Source organism: Lissotriton helveticus, chromosome 3_2, assembly GCF_964261635.1.
Source record: "Lissotriton helveticus chromosome 3_2, aLisHel1.1, whole genome shotgun sequence".
Classification (NCBI taxonomy): Eukaryota; Metazoa; Chordata; class Amphibia; order Caudata; family Salamandridae; genus Lissotriton; species Lissotriton helveticus.
Window position 1 is genome coordinate 482998134 of NC_136062.1, and position 23954 is coordinate 483022087.

Consider the following 23954-nt stretch of genomic DNA (forward strand, 5'->3'; position numbering starts at 1 on the left):
TAATTCAGTACGCTTTAAAAAGAAAAATACCTGCTGCCCAAGCTATTTTTATATCTTTGGGGGCCTGGAATAGACTGAATTGTCGCACTTGCAGTGTGCTAATTAGTAGTAGTTGTGTAGGTACTGCCATTGTTCAACAAATGTTCTCCCCACTCAGAAGCCACGACCGGGTCTGTGTTCCACCTCCCAACTTGCTTGCTTGTTTCCAGGCATGTCTTTTGTAATTGTGTGTAACTCCAGGGTTATATGTAAAGCATCCTAGCAACTGTTGGTGCATAGGCGCTATATACGACTGTTAAGTAAATACACCAATAGCTGTTCAATCACTTCCCCAGTGTGTGCACACAGACACGCTCTCACCCCCCATTGCCTGTCACTTCACCGTATCTCCTTTCCTTTCTCCTCCCCCTCCTACATCTCTCCCCTTCCAGTCTTTCCTATTTTCTTGCCCCTCACTCTCTCATCCCTTGCCCTCTGAAACCTTACCTTCGCCCCTTCTTCCATCTTTCTCGCAACCACTCCTATTCCCACCCATTCTGTCAGTCTTTCTTGGGGATGGAGGGAGTTTTATATAGCGTGAACTCAACTCGAAGGTATCAAAGCACTTTATATGAGCACCCGTTGCGTTAAAGAAGGACCCATTCATTGTGTTATGCACGGTGAGATGAAATGATTTGCCCAGAATCACAGGTGAGGTTGGTGGGTGTCCGTGCAGAGACTCGAACCCCGTTCCTCAGCTTCGAGGCCGAAGTTTCTTGTCGGAAAGTGGTCCCATTTCATAAATTTTTATCAGGCTCTGCGTTTTGCCTATAGCCCGCACTCTGTCTCCATGCACCTTGGTGTGTGTGTCTGTGAGGGAGGGGAGGGTGCTGGCGGAGAGTGAATGGTTCACTAGAGGTAGAGATTTAAAAAACAAGTCACTTGTATTCAAAATATTCATGTTCCCTGCTTTCAAATGTTGGTGTGTACGCAAGACCTAAGTAAGTGACATACGGGAATCTTACGGACACCTCGGTATATTTCGCAAAGGATCTGTCATTTTAAGCTGTGCCACTGCAGGTAGAAATGACAGAATTAAATCTAAAATGTTGCGGAGCCTGCAGCTGGTATCTATTGACCCACCTCAGTGAACCAAATCGGAAAAATACATTTGAGAAGTTAAAAACTGAAAAATAAAACAATTTTTTTTTCATTTAAATGACTAAACAATGCACCGGTCGACTTGAACTTTGGGAGAGATATGGATGGCTTTAGTTCACAATCCAATGTCTTTCATGCCCCTTTCCTTATTGGCGCAATTACGGTAGGTATAACGCACAAGCTCTGCCTTGCTGCCTGTTAGCGCAGGGTTTCATAACCTTCAAACCGGAAGAAACAACAGGGAGTGGAAAACGACAGGCTCCTCGTTGGAAGGTAAAAGGACGGAGCAACAACGTTTGCACCTTTTCCTCACAAACAAGAAAGCTGCAATCACATTAGTACGGCCACCGACTGCCAGATCAGAAGGAGCCGACTGTGTTTTTTTCCTGAGCTTAAAAAACAAGCGCTCGAGTGAGACGCGCTAGAGGAAAATTTATGAAGGGACACCCTACGTCCGCCCTGAGCCTGTAGAAAGCGCTAGAGTGAGACAACCTGAAAAGGGCGCACACTCATCTGACGGCTGGCGTCGGGGAGCTCAGTCTAACACGATCATATCTAATGCCCGAATCAGTCACTCGAGAGCCTTTAGAACTGTGCTCGGACGGATGTTGCTAATCTGCCAGAACGGAAATCAGCGGCGAGGCAGGAAATATCTTAGCCAGCTCATGGGTGCTCCGTAAGATGAAGCAAAGTGGAGGAGGAGGATGACACAGGTTTCCTTTAAACAGGAGCTCACATGACACCACAGGCATCTGTTGCACAGAGCGAGTCAAGAACACATTACAGCCCCTGCTTGGCGCGTGCAGCAACTCATGGCCGCCCGTGCCGATAGAGGAGAGGTGTGTTTACCTCTCTACTGCAGGGGGCGGCTCTGAGGTGAGATGGGGGAGCCTGCTGCGCAGCCTACATTGTGCCACCCAGCTGGTGTATAGGTACCCCTGTTGAGTGTTTGGTGCTTCGGAGGAGTTAGGTGCTTGATGCATGACTGAGATTCTTCCTAGAGTATTTAGCAAACTGCTGTTTAACACAAGCACCTACGGGCACACGGACAGCGGGAGGGGGGCGGGAACGGACAGCGGGAGGGGGGGCAGGAACGGGGACACGAACAGCGGGAGGGGGGGCAGGAACAGGCAAACTGACATCGGGAGGGGGGGGCGGGAACGGAGAGCGGGACATCGCGCAACCCACCCCTGAAAACGACACTTAGAAAAATGCCGAAAACAAAGCTGGAAAAAATAAATAAATAAACAACCCGCCCACCGCCGAGATGACGCGCACAGAGGGGCAGGGAGGGAAGAAATCGCGGGAACGCCCACGAATCTGGTCCGGCCATGACGGACAGATCTCTGTTCCAATGGCTAGCCTCCATTTATGGAGCTAGCCAATGGAACAGAGGGCGGATTCCCAAGCCACCATACTATTCTCATTAGGTTTTCACCTGCGTGAAAAGCTGCACACTCGCAGCTTTCACTTAGGCGAAACCTAAAACCATAGCAGAGGAGGGAAGACAGAGGCTCACCTTAGTTAAAAAGATGACGAAGAACAGCCTGTCCCACTGCTGTATCCGCCTCGTTGATGGTATCCAAGCAGTAGTGCTTTGAGAACGTGTGCCGGTTGGACTACGTGGCTGCTCGACAGATCTGATGAAGTGGCACACCAGCAAACAGGGCGGTAGAGTATGACATCGCCCTGGTGGAATGAGCCATCACTGAAGATTGTAGAGGCTTGCCAGCCTGCTGATGGCAGAAGACAATGGCTGAAGAAATCCAACGTGCAATAGTTGGCTTGGTAACATGGTGCCCTTTACGCATGCGTCCGAAGGCAATGAACAGTTGATCGGACCTGCGAAAAGGGGCAGTCCTGCTGATGTAAAATTTAAGGCATCGTTTGATGTCCAAAGAGTGCAATCGTTGCTCTGCCTGAGATTGAGGATCGGCAAAGAAAGTCTTTAAGAAAACAGGCTCGTTTAGATGGAAACCCATAGGCACCTTCGGCAGGAAAGTTGGGTTGGTGCGAAGCACCCCACAGTCAGGTTTGAATTGGAGAAAAGGAGGTTTAACAGTGAAAGCGTGAAGATCACTCACACGATGAGATGTCAGAGCAAGGAGAAGAGCTACCTTCCAGGTCAGAAACTTTAGGTCCGCCCTATGGATGGGCTCGAAGGGCGCCTTCATTAGTTGGGCTAAGACAACATTGAGATGCCAAGTGGGAGGAGGACGCCGAAGAGGTGGGAACTTCCGGAACAGTCCTTTGAAAAACTGACGAATAACTCTGGAAGAGCAGAGAGAGGAGGAGCCATCCTGCCGGAAACAAGAGATTGCCGCCAAGAAAACTCTCAAGGTAGCATGGGAAAGCCCGGATTGAGTCACGCCCAGAAAGAACGGAAGTAGCTGCTCCGGAGTGGAATGGATAGGATGGATATTCGTAGCCACACAGCAATGGCAAAACCTCTTTCATTTAAGTTTGTAAGTCTTAATGGTAGACGGGCCCTGGCCTGAGCGAGAATGTCTCGGCATTCCGGCGAGATATTTAAATGCACAAATTCAAGGTGCTCAGGTTCCAGGCCGACAATTGTAGAGAAGAGGGGTTCGGATGGCAAATTTGACCCTTGTCCATCGTCAGGAGGTCCGGTCGAGGATGAAGGAGGATGGGCTCGCACTGGGACAGCAGGAGCAACTCCGAGAACCATGCCTGACGGGGCCATCTGGGAGCAATCAGGAGAATGTGGCAGGGCTGCCTCCGCATCTTCCACAGCAAACGAGGCACCAACGGAATCGGAGGAAAAGCGTAAGCGAATAGATCGCACCAATTCATCAAAAGGGCCTTCCCGCACGACCCGTGGTGGGGATGCCAACTTGCGTAAGATGGGCATTTCCGGTTCTCCGGTGTTGCAAAGAGATCCAGAGACAGACAACCTCATCGTTGAAAAACGAGGTCGAGTCGGTTGATGTAACTCCCACTCGTTGGTCGATGACGCGGACCTGCTGAGGGAATCCGCTAGGATGCTGGAGACACCCGGCAGATGCACAGCCGTCAGGGAAACTTGATGACGGATTGCCCAATCCCAGATCGACTGAGCCAGCCGAGACAAGAGTGGAGACCTGGTTCCGCCCTGCTTGTTGACATAGTGCATAATGGCGGTATTGACTGTTTGAATGAGCACTGATTCCCCTTGAAGCACAGAAAGGAACGACTTGAGTGCCAGAAAAATCGCCATCAGCTCCAGCCTGTTGGTCTACCAGGAACGATGAAGCGGAGACCATTTGCCTTTGATGGAAAGGCCTTGAAGGTGAGCACCCCAGCCTTCTAATGAGGCGTCTGTTGTGAGCGTGAGTTCTGGAGTGGTGGAGAGGAAAGAAGTTCCTGTCGCAAGGTTGGACGGCTGCGCCCACCATTGGAGAGCTGATCTCATGCAAGCTGTGACACTCACGAGGTCGTTGAAAGAACCAGAGACCTGACGCCACTGGACGTCCAATTCCTCCTTAATGGGGTGAGTCCGAAGTCTGCAATTGGGGATCATTGCCATATAAGACGTTGCCATCCCCAGAAATGACTTCAAGATCCAGACAAAAACGGACAGTCTTGCCCGAATCAGAGACACCAAGCGAAGGATCTTTTGTTGACGCTCTTGGGACACGGATGCCTTTGAAAGCACTGTGTCCAATGTTGTTCCCAGAAAATTCCTGCTCTGAGCCGGTACGACCTGAGACTTGTCGACATTGATGGTTAGGCCGAGAGATCGAAACATGTCCTGACAAAGACGGGTGTGTTGACACAGCTGTTTGTGAAACTGTGACTTGAGGAGGTAGTCGTCCAGATATGGAAAGATTTGGACACCTCGGAGACGCAGGTAAGCCACTACTGGAGCCAATACTTTCGTGAAGACACGAGGGGCGGATCGGAGGCCAAAAGGCGACACCTTGAACTGGAAGTCTCTCCGTCCCACCTGGAAGCGCAGGTACTTCCAATGATTTTGAAGAATTGGAACATGGAAGTAGGCATCCTGTAGGTCGATGGTGATCATGAAGTCGCCCATGGAGAGAAGACGCAGGATCTCTACCAGTGTAAGCATGTGGAAGGATTGGCTCTTGAGGTACCTGTTGAGCGCTCGCAAATCCAGAATCGGTCGCCAATCTCCCGTCTTCTTGAGTATTAGGAAAAAACGGGAATAGAAACCCTTTCCTCTCTGAGACTTGGGAACAACTTCGACGGCACCTTTCTGAATTAGAAGACGAACTTGATGGAAAAGCTCCTTGAGGTGGGGAGGAGGCGGGCCAGTTGGTTGAGTGGGAGGAGGAATCTAGATGAACTCCAGAGAATGGTCCTTTTTGACAATGTCCAGAACCCAGCTGTCCGAGGTGATGGGAGGACCACTGAGAAAAGAACAGATTCGACCTCCAACGCTGGGGGGGGGGGGATACAAAAGTCATTGACGTTTGGGAGTGGATCCTCTATAGGAGGATTTTCCCCTGTAGGATTTTGACGACTGCTGTCGGGAGGACTGCAGATTGTTGGAAGAATAACGCTGGTTACCTTGATGGTAGGAGCGGTATTGAGGGTTTCCCCCACGAAAAGTTGAGGAGGTGCCGCGTCCGCAAGCACCCCGAAATGGCTGCTTCCAAAACTGTAAAGTCCCCAATGAGCGAGCAGTGTCAGTGTCCCTTTTTAATGGCCTGCAAAGCCTCGTCTATGTGCGCTCCAAAAAGTGACTCACCATCGTGAGGCATATCACGGATTTTGGATTGAACTTCTTGGCGGAAAGAGGTGGACCGTAACCAGCCCGCTCTTCGTAAGACCGCTGCACCAGCAAGCTGACGAAAGCCAGTACACGCAATGTCAACTGCACAATCAATGATTTTCTCCGATGTCCTCTCCCCGTCCTGCAGGATCTGCAAAGCTTCAGCCTTGGAAGCGTCAGGGAGGAGGTTCACCAGGGCAGACAAGTCCAACCACATCTGGCGGTCGTACTGGCCTTAGATGGCTAAAGCATTCGCCGCCCTCACCGTAGTGGATGCCATAGTGGAGAACTTGCGTCCAATAGCGTCCAGGCGCCGACCCTCCCTATCTGGAGGAGCTGAAATTGGCGATGCCGGATTACGAGAACAACGTTGTGCAGCTTGAGTGACCACAGAGTCGGGCTTTAGATGAGCGACAAGGCACGCTGGAGATCCTACAGGCGCCTTGTATTTTTTCTCAAGGCGAGGCAGTTGAGCCGACAGTGAATTTGGTGTTTGCATGAGCTTCACCCCTTCAGCCCATATAAAGTCTATGGTGGGTATAGTGTGGACTTGTTTGAATGGCTGATTCTTAAAATCATAGAGGAAACAGTCCTCCTCCCTCTGAACCCTAGGCAATTTGAAACGTTGGGCCGCTCTGTCCATCAGCTGATGGAAACTCGCAATGTCCACCGGAGGCGAATCCCCGGGCTCTACCGGGAGAGGGGAAGGAGTCTGGATTTGGTAGTCGTCCCACTCAGCCATTTAGGTGGCTGCGTCATCATCATCATCATCATCATGGACTTCACCATCTACCCGTTCGGGAGCGACGTCATCATCATCAACGGGGTAAACAGTAGTGTGGATCTTCACTGACGTCTGGACCTGTGGTGAAGGCGTTGGTGGCAAAGGTGGCGGAACAGGGACAGGATCCGCTGCAGTCACAGGCACAGGAGGTATAGGCGTACCCTGCGGAGAAGGCGGGAAACGCCGTTTGTAGTCATCCAACATATGTTGGAGATTGGAGATGAGCGACAATGGCAATGTCGTAGCAGGAACTTGTATAGAGCGTTCTTCTGCCTGAGAGTACTGGTCACCGCTATCATCATCATCACCGTAATCCTGACACTTAATAACCAAATCCGACAGACTGCGTGCCACTCTGAAAGAATCACCCACATCATCATCAGATTCAGAATCCGGGTCAGAGCCCATGGCGAACAAGGGCGAGGGAGGCTGTGGACCTGGAATAGATAGTTGGTCAACTGGCCGTTGACGACGATGGTGCAAGGGATCGGCGGTGGAAGAGCCAGACCCAGTGGAAGACAAAGGCACCAAAGGCAATGAGGCAAACGATGAAGGAACCACCGTTGACGGTGTCGTCGACGGAGCCGATGACAACGCTGGTTGAGGCGTCGACGAAGTCGTTGGAGAGAAATCCGTCGTCGACGGAGCAGCCGTCGACGAGACCAATGTAGACGGTAAGGTCGTCGACAATGACGAAGCCAACGTCGAAGGAGTCGATGCCGACGGCGTCCTCGTCCAAGACTTTTTGTGAGCTTTTGTCGATGATGACTGTGCTGACGACGAAGCAGATTTCTTCGTCGACGACGAAATGGGTATCGTCGACGAGACAGTTTTGAAACTGAGGGATACCCTAGTCGACATGGACGACGACGACGTAGCTATCATCGACGATCCGGAAGCTGATGTCGTCGACACTGTCGCCGTCGACCATCCGGAGACGGCTGATTTCGTAGTCGGGACGATCGTCGACGCTCCCGTTGACGATGAAACACGTTTCGGAGCAGAAACATGATGGGAAGCAGCAGAAGACGCCTGAGAGCCAGGTCTCGTGGGCGTAGCAGTAGTAGGAGGTGGTGAAGACACTGCAGGAGCCACAGACATGGAAAGTTTCTTCATTTTTAGAAAGGGTGAAGGCACATCCTGCACACTACTACGCTTGGAGGCTGCATGAGAAGGTCCAGACAGCAAACTTTCTGCATCTGACAAAGCCGAATCCTTATCCTTAAGACGTTAGAGCCAAATGAGGAGATGGCCTTCTCTGTCCTTAAGGGTTTTTGTAGAGAAAGTCCTGCAAAACTTACAGCTACCAACTTCATGGTCGGGATAAAGGCAATAAATGCTCTTCTTGTGGTGGTCCTCAGAATAAAGACGCAGTTTCCCACAAGAAGAGCAAGGTCTAAAGAAAGACTTCTTACTTGAAGACATGTTGAGAAGACTGGAAAACATGAAGAAGTAGAGAAAACTGGGCAGAGCTCAGGGAGACTCCCTTCACACGACGTGCGGTAGAAAATCTGAGGGTCTGAGCTCTGAGGAGAAGGTTCAGGAAGGGTGCTGGCGCCTGATTGGCTGTAGTTTGGACTAACATAATGACAGGAAAATGTTACAAGTGATTTCTCTCTCCATCATGTATTCCTATGTAGGAATTGGTTTTTGAGCCTTTCTTATGTATTTACTACTACTATTTCATGTGTTATGTATTTACATACATATATTATTTGTATGTTATTGCTATTTTATTTACCGTCGGACTCCCACTTCGACGACGGGGAATATTCAAGCATGAAAGACACCCTAATACTGGAGAATAACTGTACTGTTGAAATATTCTAATGGCAACGGGTCCAGGACTTAGAGTGTACACCTGGAACGTCAACGGGCTGGGGACCAAAATTAAGAGGATATTTGTTCTACAATACATACAATGGCAGGCATTTGATATAACACTGCTACAAGAAACTTACCCGATAGGAAATTTGTGCATGGCCCTGAACAGGAAAAGACACCGCATGGTGGCATACTCGGGTTTTACCACAGGATCTAGAGGTGTTGGGGTTCTCCTACGTAAAGGCTGCCCTTATGTGATACAGAACATCTGGACAGACACACAGGGTAGATACGCATCATGTACAGGTATGTGGGAGGGAAGAGTCATTAAAGTGGTTTCAGTACATGCCCCACCAGAATTGCAGCGCCTAACACTGGAGGCTGTGGGGCGCTGATGCTGGATTTGCCTGTGGAATCGTTAGTGCTGGGGGGCGACTTTACCTGACAATGGACGGCCTACTCGACTGGGTCTCGCCCAGACGTGACTCAGCACTAAGTTCACAACTCCGAGACTTCACTAATGCGCTGGGGATGGTGGATGTGTGGAGTTGGTCTCACTCCCACCACACACACTTCATGTTTCAATCAGGCGTACACGGTAGTCAGTCAGTGTCAGGCCCCCGACCCTGACACTCATCACCATATCAAAATTAAACGGCAGGATAAAAGGCAGCTGCTTCTGGAGGACGCCACTATGCGGTCCCTGGCTACTCGTCACCCGATATATGAGCAGGGTGAGCGCACGGGCAAGCTGACGGCATGGCTGGAACGCAAGTAACAATCAGCGAGATGGGTACGAGCAGTGAAGGGCCCGGACAAGTAATTGATCACTGACCCACAAAGCATAGCTAATACCTTTGCATCTCACTTTGAGAAAGTATATGGGATCCCGCAGAGTTCACAAGCCTCATAGGCAGCAGATCTCCTAGCCACTATAGAGGTAGGATGCATTCCCCAGCAGGATAAGGAAACGTTGGACGCAAACATCTCTGAAACCGAGGTCCAAAAGGCGATACAGGATGTTAGGGCTGGCAAAGCGATGGGTCCTAACGGACTTCCTATCGAACTTCTTAAGCCAATGGCAACAAAATTAGCGCACCATCTGCTTAATCTATTAAATGAAAGCTATGAATCTGGGATACTCCCAGCTGACATTTCGACGGCCACCATTGTGGTTATTCACAAACCAGGTAAGCCAGCGAAAGATTGCACATCATACCGACCCATTTAGTTGCTAACGGTGGAAGCCAAAATTCTGGCCAAGCTATTGGCAAACCGACTGCTCCCATTTCTCAACGACTTGATTCATCCAGACCAGTCGGGTTTCATGCCGGGTCGAAACACGGCACGGAATCCGCTGCGTTTACACGGAGTGTTGGGGTGAATAGACACCCTAGAGGAGGAGGCGATTTTATTGTCCCTCGATGCCACGATGGCCTTTGACACTATAGAATGGGAGTATCTGTTTGCTGTTTTGGCTCGCATGAGGTTTGGACCCAAACTGATTGGATGGATTAGACTATTATATACGCAGCCCACGGCTCATGTCTCAGTGAATAATCATCGCTCCGCCTCTTTTGCCCTCTGTCATGGCACGAGGCAGGGTTGCCCACTGTCGCCACTCCTCTTTGCCATGGTACTGGAACCGCTGGCTGTTTGGATTAGGGGGCATCCGGGCGTAAGGGGCATTAAATGGACAAGAGAACATGAGGACCGAATATCGCTCTTTGCGGACGATATTTTGCTCTATCTGGCCTCTCCAACAATCTCGCTACGAAGGGTGTTACATATCTTTCATATATTTGAAGCGCACTCGGAGTATCAGATAAACTGGTCCAAATCCCAGATATTCCTGTAGCGAGCCAGGTTTTCCGATATTCGGGTATTTTTATCACACCCGATGGCACACACTTTTTTTAACGTAATCTCCTGGGTCTCTTACAGCGGTTCAGATCGGATGTCATACATTGGCGAGCACTGCCCCTTACGCTTTTGGGACGCGCATCCCTGGTTAAAATGCTCGCCATGCCTCGCATTCTCTACGCCCTGCAAAACGCTCCTAATCCGGCGCCTGATTCCTACTTTGTGCAAATTGAAGGAGTGGTGCGGGAATTGCTGTGGGAGAGCTGACCTCCCCGGATTACTATGAACAAACTCACCATGGGATGGTGTGATGGGGGAATAGGGTTACCTGACATTCGTCTATACTATCGAGCATCGCAATTGACTGCCATTAACAGATGAGTGTTCGGACGTCATGACGATCCCAGCTTTCGCACGGACCATTGGCTGTTGGGTAAGGGAGGCTATAATAGGGCACTATATACAAATTATTGGAAGCTGCGTCTGACTGGCCCCACAGCACGTACGCATTTACTAGGGGAAGGGGTGTTACGTGGTGTGGCGCCTTTACCCCAGCCTTTGGAGTTGTTTCCTCTATATAGGAAAAGGATTGGTTGTTGACTTTGTAAGACGAAGCATTTTAAACCCTGAGATCCTAAGCCATGCATGCCTTCTAAGGACAATGCTGGTATTGATCTCTTCAGCTGCAGAGTCAGCTGCGTCTAAAGCACGTCTTATTGAGGAGTTAGACATGAGTTTTCCCTTCTTCAATTAACTGCTGTGCCTTAGTTTTGTGTTCTTCTGGGAGATATTAGCGCAGCTGCTCCATCTCATCCCAGTGTGCCCTGTCCTACCTAGCTAGCAGGCCCTGTGGGTTTGCGGTGCACCAGTGGTTAGCGGCTTGAACAGTTACACGTTTTCCCGAGGCATCTATCAGTTTGGATTCTTTATCTGGGGGAGTTGCATCCCCAGAGTTTTGCAAGTTAGCTCTTTTGCGATTATTGGACACTACTAGGGTGTCAGGAGCTAATTATACCTTAATAAACAGAGCATCTGATGGTGAGGATTTATATTTTGTATCTATCCTTGGAATTAAAATACAAGCTCTGACAGGGTCTTTAAAGATATCTGCATGCCTCATCATGCCTTTAAGCATAGGGAGTGTTTGACCTAACCCGTCACCTTTGGATCTGTGGACCCAGGTTCAAGGTCCAGCTTTGGAGAAATCACTCTCTCTTGTGGTTAAAATAAAATGAGTCTGACCTCATCTAATGTAATCTGGTGCTCATGTAAAGCGCTCCTATGTCCTTTGGCAGTGTTTGCGCTATATAAAACTGATATATATATATATATATATACATATATATATATCCAGTGGCATTAGCCACAGGTCAGCCATAGTTAGGATCGTGTTTCAATAGGAAATGCATTTTTTGGTCTGCACAGATCTTTAACACTGTGAGTGGACTCAAGTGTTTCCAATAGAAACGCCTCTTCTAATGTCTCTTTATGTAATGGTCCCCCATGATACTCTGCTGGCCTAGCAATGAGCTGTTGATGAGCCACATTATCGCCTGGTGGTGATGGCTTGGCTGGGTAAAGGTCTGGCTCATTGTCTACTGGAGGGTCGATGGTGTAATCATTCCAAGGGTCTGCAGGCACATGAGTATCATCGTCACCCTGATCCACATCTGGATCTGTATGTGGAGATCCCGGAGGTGTTATGTGTAAGGGATCTTCAATTATTAATTGTGGAGAAGATGGAGAGGGTTGTGGGGCAGGATAAACAGAGCTAGCAGCCATGTTCTTTTTCTTTAAGGAATTCTTATCAGAAAGGTCCTCTGCAGGAAGCTTGGGTTTTGCTGTTTTTTTAGCCAAAATATATCCAGTATCAGGATTAATATACATATTCTTTTGTTTGAGATTTAATTTGGCCCTAAGAATGACTAAAATTGGTTCTGGAGGCTTGAGAACATTGTCCTTGGATTTCAGCGTCAAAGCATGTTTGTGTTTCAAAGCGGAGAGTTCCATCTCCAAACCAGATTTATCCATGGAGCCTGATGACTTTGGATCAAAAGGTAAATTCATCCATATCGGCCCGAGCTGGAGGGCTTGACGGTTTGTTTCGGTGCCAAGCCAAGAGGCGGGGTGTCTCGGTGCAAACCTTGGCCAAGAGGCAGAGGTGGTGCCGTAGCCTTATGAATTTTGGAAGCAAACTTAGGGGGCAAAGGGTCTACGGTACTCACGACGCCCTGACCCAGAGGCACATCTTGACTCTAGATCCACCTCAAGCTTGCAATCAAGACTCTGGAATGGAGAGGGCCTCTTCTTCTGCAGTGTACGCTTCGATCTCTTCTTAGTCTGATTCTTCCCAGAAGATATCCGGAGTGTGTTGGATGCTTTGGCACTGCATATCTGGTCATCGAGCCCGAATATTGTGTAGAGTCTTCTTGGACCGAACCGGCTTACAAGCGTTGCAGTTTTGTTCCGGAGAGAGGCACAAGTTACGAACTTGATGTAGGTCGTGCGAGGGTACTTGGCGTGGCAGCCAGAACAGAATTGGAATAGAGTCCGTTCCATCAGCAGAAGGCTAGCCCGATGCGGCAAGGCCCGATGGCCGCTCACAAGGTTTTCGATCGAAAATGGAGAGTTTGTGGAGCGATCTGCTATGCGGAGAACAGGGAAACGCGTACGGAAAAACTACAGTTGAGGGTAGAGTGGATAGCGCACCAAGGGGAACCCAAAGAATGGTGGTCGTACCGGAGCGCAGCAATAAACGTCCGTACCCAATGGCGGAAAAAAAAACAATCTAACAATGGAGTCGATGCCCATGCGCACCACCACTGAAAATAGGAGTCACCTTAGCCCGTGACTGGAAAGACTTTTTCGAAGAAAAACACATTGCAAACATCTGGACCCAACACTAGAAGGCAGGAGTATGCAAAGCACGTGTATCAACAGCACAAATGCCTCGAACATTCTGTTTCATTTTACTAAAATACAACCAAATATATCTTAAAGTGGCCGTGGAACTCAAGTGACTTTGTACTGTGTTCATTACTGGACCACGGGTAACCTGTGACTATCAGAGGATCTTCAGATGAGCACCACTGATGGCAGGTGACTGGTGGGATACCCTTTATTATCTTTGGGATCCGGTACCTATTAGCAAATACTTTGGCTCACTGAGCTGTTCTGAGCGGTACCAAATACTTACCATTGGCACTAGGAGATCTGAATTCCGGCATCTGAAGATCCTCACATCAAGCAGAATACAGTCCCTTATGATCACACTGGTCATAGGGCCGGTGTTAAACAAAACCAAATGATTTGCTCAGAGCGGTTGAAAAACACAGCTGTGGTCATATGTCAGTCCTCAAAGATTCTAACATTGTCAGTGTGTCCGATCTTTAACTGTACTATTTAACAAACCATTAAAAGGACAACTTTTCAAAAATAAAGCACTAACTTTACCGAGCCTGAATTGGTGACTGCTCGTTTTACTACCCTGAGAAAGGAGTAGCGTTGTCATCCGATCTGGAGTGCACCAGGATTATGGTCCAGGGTCACAAGCAGTGAACAAAACAACCCACGCAGGGCACGGCCCAGTAAGCACCACCTTCCACAGTACTCTATAGACATAAATAATGCCCACGTGGACACTCCTAGAGCAGTGTTTCGCAAACTGTGGGTCACGATCCACTGGTGGCTTGTTTGTTGATATCTGGAGGGTCGCGAAAGAGCAAAAAAGATGCTTTTACATTCTGTGTTGATCTTGTCTGGTTTGATGTGCTTCAAAAACAAGGGTCAAATGTCAGGCTATGGCGTCTGACTAATTGCTCCTTATTCTTTTAACGTGGAGATTGGTGTTTACTTTTATTTACCCGTCTGCAAAATGAGAGCTGTGGTTTTTAATGTGAACTATTTGACATCTTGCTGGGGTACATGGAGTGTGAAAGGAAAGGCTGTGGGATATCATTTTTTGTAAACACAATTTAAATACCTGTAAATGAACTGTACACATTTCAGAATATATCAGCAGCTGATAAAGCAAAATGTAAGCACTTCTTTGTACTTTTAAAGTGTGATGGAACATTTTTTTTAGGATCAAAACGTTTACTTGGTGATGCAGGAAAGATAAATATTGACTGAACCCCTATTTCCAAACCTTAGCATTTGTGTGCTCTGTAGTTTTATCTGTAAACTGTATTTGTGCAAATGTTGTGGCCATTATAATGAACAATGTGATATCTGTGAATGACAGTGGACTATCTCACAATGCTTTAGGAATATTTTTGTGACAGTATGCTCCAAAAGCACCATCAGACACATACTACCCCCTTACCACTCTCCTGCTGAATACACTTACTAGACGTTGTGTGAAGCTAGGATTTTTTTACTTCAATCATCTCCACTCCCCCACTCTAAAATTGTTCCAGCATCATTGTGCAAAGGTGCTGAACCATGTCCCCAAGTCCAGTTTTAAAACAAAGCTTTGCAACTATTCCCAAGCAGACTTCGGGTGAACCTTCCAGTCATTTTTGTTGCTGTTTTTTACTTCACAAAGCAATTTCAACAGAGAATGTGCTCACTATAACTGATCATACACAATCCTCCCCTTGACACAAAGAGAGCCATATGGATGAGGCCTACCTGACATGACAGAGCTGCCAACTTTAAATCTGTGGACCAGGTTCAAGTTCCGGCTTTGACGAAATCACAATCTCTCGTGGTTAAAATAAAATTAGCCTGACCTCATTCAATGTATTCTGGGACTCATGTAAAGCGCTTCAATGTCCTCTGGCAGTGTTTGCGCTATATAAAACTTCTATATCTATAAACCCAGCGGCACTCACCACAGGGCAGTCATAGTTAGGATTGTGTTTCCATAGGAAATGCATTTTTGGTCTGCCTATAACTGCATTAGACACATTTTCACAAAACTTTCTAGACAAAATGTTTTCACCTCAGCTCCTGCCTGGAAAGTTGCAGGCTGATCCGTCAAGTAGCGGCTGAGAAAAAGGGGGAGGGATCCAAAATGCATATTCCCCAACCATTTTTCCTTAGGAACTTTAGGCACAGCTAGAGCCCAAACAGCTGAAGGGATTGACACCAAGTTTGGCAGAAAGCAAGATCGTGTTCCAGAAAGAGTGATTTTTGTGACTTGGAGTAAATCCATTCAGAAGTTCCACAGAAATTCGCCAGGTATAGTTATCTCAAGTACTTACAACTCGGGCTATAAGGTACCTAAGACTAGCACCCTCACCATGCGCTGCTGATGTCCCGCACGGTGTAGGGACCCTCTTGTCTCTGTGCTACCACTGGCCCCTGTCACATGATGTGAGGTCCTTGCCGAATGGCTTCACAGAGGAAGGGGCACCTTGTTCTCTCTGCAGCAGCACTGACCCTAAGAGCCGCGCAGGGTCGCGCTCTTCTTGCCTCTGGGCTTCCACTTGCCCCTGTCACCATGCGCTGCTGATGTCCCGCTCGGTGTAGGGACCCTCTTGTCTCTGTGCTACCACTTGCCCGTCACCATGGCGTGAAGTCCTTGCCTAAGGACCCCATGGTCGAATAGGGCACATCCCGCCCTCTCTTTGCAGCACTGATCCTAATCCCAACCCCCAGGAGGGGCCCTCTTGTATCCTTGCGAAATCCCTCATTGCAATTACTGGCAGTTAAGTTTTAAGGTAAAGCAGACAAATGCTCAGGCCCCCCACCGTTCAAGGCCTCCCCGAGAAAGTTAACTTTATTTCTTTACTGCCTCTACCTAAACCTCTCTACTCTCTGTCTACCTCTAACGGAATCTCTCTCTTTCTACGTCGTGTCAAAGATTTTTTAGTGTCATGGGCGAGAGGTCTCAGTGCCACGAAGTCTCGGCGTCACTGCGCTCTTACCATTGCTGATCTCCGGCAGGTCGAACCTGGTGAAGTCCCACCACTGCAGCCGATACGTGGTGTTTGCGATGTTGCTGGCAACAGCCGACTGTCCGTCTCCAATGACAGCACCTGCAAGTGGGGCAGAAAGACAGAATCAGCGGGCTGTGGGCATGCTGCTCACGGCTATTCATACTCAGTAGACTACTGTACACGACTGGTACTGGGGTCTGTCAATCACAAGAGAGGTCAGGAGCAGACAGCACTTCAAACAGAAAAATCCAAGATGTCAGGAGGTCACTCCCACCACTGGAAGACGTCAGGGTGCCACTCCCACAACCAGCAGACTTCAGGATGTAAATCTCACAACCAGAAGACGTCAGGGCATTACTCCTGCCACCAGCAGATGTCAGGATGTCACTCCCACCAACAGCAAAAGTCAGAATGCCACTCCAACAACCAGCAGACGGCAGGGTATCATTCCCACAACCTACAGACATCAGGGGGCCACTTCCACAACCAGCAGACTTCAGGGCATACATTCCACCACCAACAGACGTTAGGGCATTACCCCAGCCACCAGAAGACGTCAGAATGCCACTCCCACAACCAGCAGATGTCAGGGAGCCGTTATCACAACCAGCAGATGTCAGGGGGCATTATCACAACCAGGTGATGTCAGGGGGGCATTATCACAACCAGTAGATGTCAAGGGGGCATTATCACAACCAGCTGATGTCAGGGGGCATTATCACAACCAGTAGATGTCAGGGGGGCATTATCACAACCAGCTGATGTCAGGGGGGCATTATCATAACCAGTAGATGTCAGGGGGGCATTACCACAACCAGTAGATGTCAAGGGGGCATTATCACAACCAGTAGATGTCAGGGGGCATTATCACAACCAGCTGATGTCAGGGGGGCATTATCACAACCAGTAGATGCCAGGGGGCATTATCACAACCAGCGGATGTCAGGGGGGCATTATCACAACCAGCTGATGTCAGGGGGGCATTATCACAACCAGCTGATGTCAGGGGGGCATTATCATAACCAGTAGATGTCAAGGGGGCATTATCACAACCAGCTGATGTCAGGGGGGCATTATCACAACCAGTAGATGTCAGGGGGCAATATCACAACCAGCTGATGTCAGGGGGGCATTATCACAACCAGCTAATGTCAGGGGGGCATTATCACAACCAGTAGATGTCAGGGGGGCATTATCACAACTAGCTGATGTCAGGGGGGCATTATCACAACCAGTAGATGTCAGGGGGGCATTATCACAACCAGTAAATGTCAGGGGGGCATTATCACAACCAGTAAATGTCAGGGGGGCATTATCACAACCAGCTAATGTCAGGTGGGCATTATCACAACCAGCTGATGTCAGGGGGGCATTATCACAACCAGTAGATGTCAGGGGGGCATTATCACAACCAGTAGATGTCAGGGGGGCATTATCACAACCAGCTGATGTCAGGGGGGCATTATCACAACCAGCTGATGTCAGGGGGGCATTATCACAACCAGCAGACGTCAGGGGGTCATTATCACAACCAGCTGATGTCAGGGGGGCATTATCACAACCAGCTGATGTCAGGGGGGCATTATCACAACCAGCTGATGTCAGGGGGGCATTATCACAACCAGCAGACGTCAGGGTGTCATTCCCACAACCAGCAGACTTCAGAGGGTCACTCCCACCTCCAGCAGACGTCAGAGGGTCACTCCCACCTCCAGCAGACGTCAGGGAGTCACTTTCTCCACCAGCAGACGTCAGGGGGCCACTCCAACAACCAGCAGACGCCAAGATGTCACTCCAACAACCAGCATGCATTAGGTTAACACCCCACAAGCAGGAGAGGTCAGAGGATCACTCCCACAACTTGCAGACGCCAGGGGATCACGCCCACAACCAGCAGACCTCAGGGGGTCAACTCCCACAACCAGCAGCCTTCAAGGGGTAAACTCCCACAACCAGCCGACCTCAGGGGGTCAACTCCCACAACCAGCCGACCTCAGGGGGTCAACTCACACAACCAGCCGACGTCAGGGGGTCAACTCCCACAACCAGCCGACGTCACGGGGTCAACTCCCACAACCAGCCGACGTCAGGGGGTCAACTCCCACAACCAGCCGACGTCAGGGGGTCAACTCCCACAACCAGCCGACGTCAGGGGGTCAACTCCTACAACCAGCCGACGTCAGGGGGTCAACTCCCACAACCAGCCGACGTCAGGGGGTCAACTCCCACAACCAGCCGACGTCAGGGGGTCAACTCCCACAACCAGCCGACGTCAGGGGGTCAACTCCCACAACCAGCCGACGTCAGGGGGTCAACTCCCACAACCAGCCGACGTCAGGGGGTCAACTCCCACAACCAGCCGACGTCAGGGGGTCAACTCCCACAACCAGCTGACGTCAGGGGGTCAACTCCCACAACCAGCCGACGTCAGGGGGTCAACTCCCACAACCAGCCGACGTCAGGGGGTCAACTCCCACAACCAGCCGACGTCAGGGGGTCAACTCCCACAACCAGCCGACGTCAGGGGGTCAACTCCCACAACCAGCCGACGTCAGGGGGTCAACTCCCACAACCAGCCGACGTCAGGGGGTCAACTCCCACAACCAGCAGACGTCAGGGGGTCAACTCCCACAACCAGCAGACGTCAGGGGGTCAACTCCCACAACCAGCCGACGTCAGGGGGTCAACTCCCACAACCAGCCGACGTCAGGGGGTCAACTCCCACAACCAGCCAACGTCAGGGGGTCAACTCTCACAACCAGCCGACGTCAGGGGGTCAACTCCCACAACCAGCCGACGTCAGGGGGTCAACTCCCACAACCAGCCGATGTCAAGGGGTCAACTCCCACAACCAGCCGACGTCAGGGGGGTCAACTCCCACAACCAGCCGACGTCAGGGGGTCAACTCCCACAACCAGCCGACGTCAGGGGGTCAACTCCCACAACCAGCCGACGTCAGGGGGTCAACTCCCACAACCAGCCGACGTCAGGGGTCAACTCCCACAACCAGCCGACGTCAGGGGGTCAACTCACACAACCAGCCGACGTCAGGGGGTCAACTCCCACAACCAGCCGACGTCAGGGGGTCAACCGCACAACCAGCCGACGTCAGGGGGTCAACCGCACAACCAGCAGGCTTCAGGGTGGCACACCTATGCTCAATAGATGTCAGGCTGTCACTCTCACAAACAGAAGATGTAAGGGTGTCATTCTCAAGCAGAAAACATCAAGGTGTCACTTTCGCAACCACCAGACATCAAAGGGTCACTTGAACAACCACCAGACATCAAAGGGTCACTTGAACAACCACCAGATTTTAGCATGTAACACCTATTCCCAGCAGATGTCAGAATGTAATTACCACAAACAGTAACTAAGCAAAAGGATGATAACAAGCAAACTCCATGTTAGGTGTTTAGTAACGTTTTAAAGGGTGCCAATGGGTATCATCTTCTGTTGGGACGGGTCTTCTGCATGTCTCTGGAGAGAGTGCTTCCCCTGCCTTATGCTGATTTCCAGGCAAGTCACTCAAAAGCTACTGTATGGTTTCTAGATCCCTACCTCAGTAAGCATGCCAATCATACAAGTCCAATGACGAGAGCTGGGTACTGAGGTCATTGGCCGGCATGCACAGTGCACCCCTATTTCACTGAGAGTGGCTACTGCCCTCTCTGCCCCGGCTGTGGTAGACTGACAGTGGTTGCAGCAATAAATCTGTGGTCCGGAGGGGTGAGTCACTGGCCACCATCCTGATCAACTCTATGCAGTCAATCCCTTTCATGGGGTCCTGTTGCCTTTCTCTACCTGAAGTGTGTTGGAGAGCCCGTGGGTGGATTGGGGAAGAATGACGAGCTGAGACAGTGAGGAATGCAAGCTGTTCTGCTGGACACCCCAGCTCCCCCAGAGCCCCTTCTAATTTCCTTGATGAGGCCTGGTGGGCTGGGGTAGACTCTCAACTCTTATCTGGGTTTATCTGCACTAACTCTGCTAAGAGGACCCCCCTGGTCAGTGCCTTCTGGTCTGGAGTTAATTAAAATTCCTCTTTGGGGACTAGCACGGCATGCTTTGGTCAGGCATTGAACACGCCATGAATAGTTTGTGATTGGAGGTGTAATCAGGATGCAAAAGTAGCAGACCCTCTGATTGGATGAGCCTATCAATCAGAGGTGATAAAAGTCTGGCCTGAGTGGTCCGCTGTTGTTCAAGACTGCTCTATGACTGAAGAGGAGGCTCACACCGGGCCCGTCCAAAGGAAGCCAGCCAGGACCCGCGGTGTGAAGGCAAGAGATAAGACACTAGCTCACTGTGTCTGGAATATGAGGAAGTTTTGTCTATGATGGCTGGATTCTGCTGCCTGTAGTTCGATGAAGATCCAAGGCCTCAGCAACATGGGAGAAGACCAGCTGTTTGTGTAAGACTTGGTGAGCAGGCGCTCTGAACAAGGACATTGCAGACAGCTGCGAAAGGAGAAAATGAAGCTTGAGGCACATCAAGGGAGCCAGAGAAGGGGAAGCTTGATTTCAGTCCTTGAAGGTGAGATCACTTCCCCCAAAAACTCCTCCCCTGCGGTATAGGAATCTTTACAAGAAGTAGCTGGGAATAGAGACCAGTGAAACAGGCCGCCACCTTTCTTTTTGTGATCTCTGGGGGTATCAGGGTGAACTGGCACTCTGTTCAGCCACTACCCTACTACAGCTAGCCGGTGGCTACTGGACTAGTGTGACTCCAGTAAACTGTGCTAAGACATCGGCACCTGTGATAAGACACTGCTCTGGTGGCGTCAGGGGTCTGGACTCACTCAGGACGGGAGGGCACTTCTGTTGCTTTGGGTGGGGGTTATGGGACTGATCAAGAACCTTTGACTTCACATCATATGGTGAAACTATATACTTTCAATTCAAAGATTGGTATCAACGCTCTAGCGAATGAGAGCAGCCCTGTGAATCATGGTCTGTAATATGCAGTGCTAATTGTCTGTTTTCATGTTAACTGTGTTTTATAGTGCCTGCCATCTAGACGCTATAATACTGTTTAGGGTCAGAACTCTGGCCCAGAGGGTTGTAGAGACATCTGTTTTTCACTGTTTATCCTAGTTTTATGTGTAGTATAATTCTCTTGTGCGTATTAAAGCACTTTTCATTTATATAAAGTAGAGCACTGAGTGGACATTGATTGTGTCAGCTGATTGTACGGTGTGCACTGTATTCTGAATGTCTAAACCAGGGGTCTCTAACCAGTAGCTCCAGAGCTACTGGTAGCTCACCAGCACCCTCAAAGTAGCTCTCAGAGGTGAAGCCAAACCAAGCCAATCTCAGAGACTCTGTGTATATTAACCCCTTCGACGCGCGTGACAAGGTCAGCTCGCCATGGGCGTTACCTGCGCTGCGCGTGTGACGAGCTGACCTTGTCACGTAACTAGGGTTTTTGCGAATCGCAGCGCGCAGTGGGAAAACCGCTAGGGCGCATGCGGTTAAAGAAGGCAGCACTGCTCGTTTCATTACCTGTAAGAGTTACAGACTGCCAAACCAATGGCAGGTCCTCTTGATAACACTCAAACACACATTGTGTTGGCCTATCAATCAATCAATCAATCAATCAGGGATTTATAGAGCGCACTACTCACCCGTGAGGGTCTCAAGGTGCTGGGGGTGTGGGGGTGGGGGTGGGGGATTTGGGCAGCTCCGATCATTCGAAAAGCCAGGTCTTGAGGCTCTTCCTGAATGCTTGCATTGTGGGGCTTCATCTGATGCCAAGGGGGAGTTTGTTCCAGGTCTTGGCCACAATGTAGTAAAAGGATCTGCCTCCTGTTCTGGCTCTGTGATGCTGGGGATTTCGGCCAAGGCCTGGTCAGCGGAGCGGAGGTTTCTTGTGGGGGCGTAGAAGGAGATTCTTTTGTTGAGGTTTAGGGGTCCGGTGTTGTGGAGGGCTTTGTAGGTGTGTGTGAGCAGCTTGAAGGTCACTCTTTTTTCAACGGGACCCAGTGGCGACTCATAGGTGCTGGGGGAAGTGGTTTTGTCGTGGGATGCTGAGTCTGGCTGCAGCGTTATGGACAGGCTGGAGTTTGTGGAGTAGAGATTTGTTAATTCCAGCGTAGAGGGCGTTCCCATAGTCCAGCCTGCTGGTGATGAATGTGTGGGTGACGATCTTCCTGAATATTGGGGGGGGGGGCTCCATTTGAAGGTCTTGCGGAGGGTGTTGAAGCATGTGGAGGCTACAGCGTCACATGAACCATCTTTATCCACTTTAAATCTACCTAAGTAGATTGTCCATGTTATACACCCTGCTCTATCAGTCACACTGTGTGCGACATCGAAGAATAGTAGCAGCAGTAACCAGGGCTGACCCACCAAAGGGTGTGACTGCAAGAACTAGAGAGAAAATGTGTTAGTTGGGTGCGTGATCAACCAAAAAGCTGAGGAGGAGAGAGTATGCATCCAGGGCAGAGAAAGTTAGAAGCCTCACATTCAATTTTGTGTGGGTGTGTGACATCGTTTCCTTCCCTAATAAACAGTATTGGTTCCTTAAAGCTATTCCTAGTGTCAAGGACTGCCAAATATGTATGCTGGTCCCCATCATGAGAGTATTATCTCTGACGCAATTGAGCCCGTTCATAGTATAATTGTGCCATAGCCATAAAATGTTCATCCTTGACTATTTTGTGCATACAAGTCTAGTAATTACATACCTGCTGCCATCACTGACATATAAAAAGCTTGACTGGCCTGCTTTTAGCCCTTCCTGACGGAGTGGCAACTGCTTCTCCCATAATAATGGCCATAACTAATATATGTTGGGCATCCAGCTGTGGCACAGTAGTAGCCCTGGTTTAATGATGGGCATTATTAGCATAACAGAGGCATCCGTAGTGTTATGGTGAGCAAGCATGGCCTACGATTCCAATACCTGGATGTTTGAAGCAGAATTTGGCCATGGGAGGCATTTTTACATGGTGGTACTCAATGAAAACGAAATGCTGATGTGTAGCAACTGTTTATTTTCTGACAAGGAAAACGGATTTGATTTTTAAAGGAAAATTTTCTTTTTCAGAAAGGTTTTTCTTCTGGAAAATTGAGTTTGATTGCTCAAAGTGGAAAGTGATTTTGATAGAAAAATATGTGTATTTTCAGAAACTAATATACTAATGAAGACAAAATATTGCAATTCTAAAACACATTTAAAGTGGTTAGCTGTTTGATAATTCAATTTGAGTAGAGGAGATTTACTAAAGTGGTAATACCCTTTGTGGCACACAGCATGTGATGATTTGAATTTTATTTGATTACAAGCATTTAATATTGATAAACGTTTCCCTAGCATTCTGCTGATAACTTCACCTGGAATGCTTGGGTGGTTGCTACTGATAATCGTACTTAGGGTGGTCACAGTGTAATGGTAATACACATCATCAGCATTTTACAGTGAAAAAATACGCTAGTAGCTCGGCAGAACTTTCCTTGAGCAGAATTAGCTCTCACTACAGAAAAGGTTGGAGGCTCCTGGTCTAAACCCACCTCACCTCCTTGAGTAAGCCTTGGACTGCTCTGTCTCGCTACCTTGAGAGAGTCAAATGCCGGAAAGGAATATTTGGTTATCCAGCTTTGGGTCCACTAGTACTGAGGCCCCAAGACACCAGTGGGGAACACTCCAGTTGATGTGATTGAAGCGCAGTAACCTCTGAGGGGCCTGGTGCCCAGGAAACCGGCTCTAACATTGTGTAAAT

At 49.4% G+C, this 23954-nt stretch overlaps 1 protein-coding gene across 3 annotated transcripts in view; it reads right to left on the reverse strand.

Moving 5' to 3' along the window:
• Positions 1 to 23954, reverse strand: part of AMBRA1 (autophagy and beclin 1 regulator 1) — a 581139-nt gene that overhangs the window by 249199 nt on the left and 307986 nt on the right. For all 3 annotated transcript variants that reach the window (XM_078684411.1, XM_078684412.1, XM_078684409.1), the window contains one exon: positions 16223 to 16333. In XM_078684411.1, coding sequence (XP_078540537.1) covers positions 16223 to 16333 — 111 coding nt within the window. The remainder of the gene's footprint in view (positions 1 to 16222; positions 16334 to 23954) is intronic.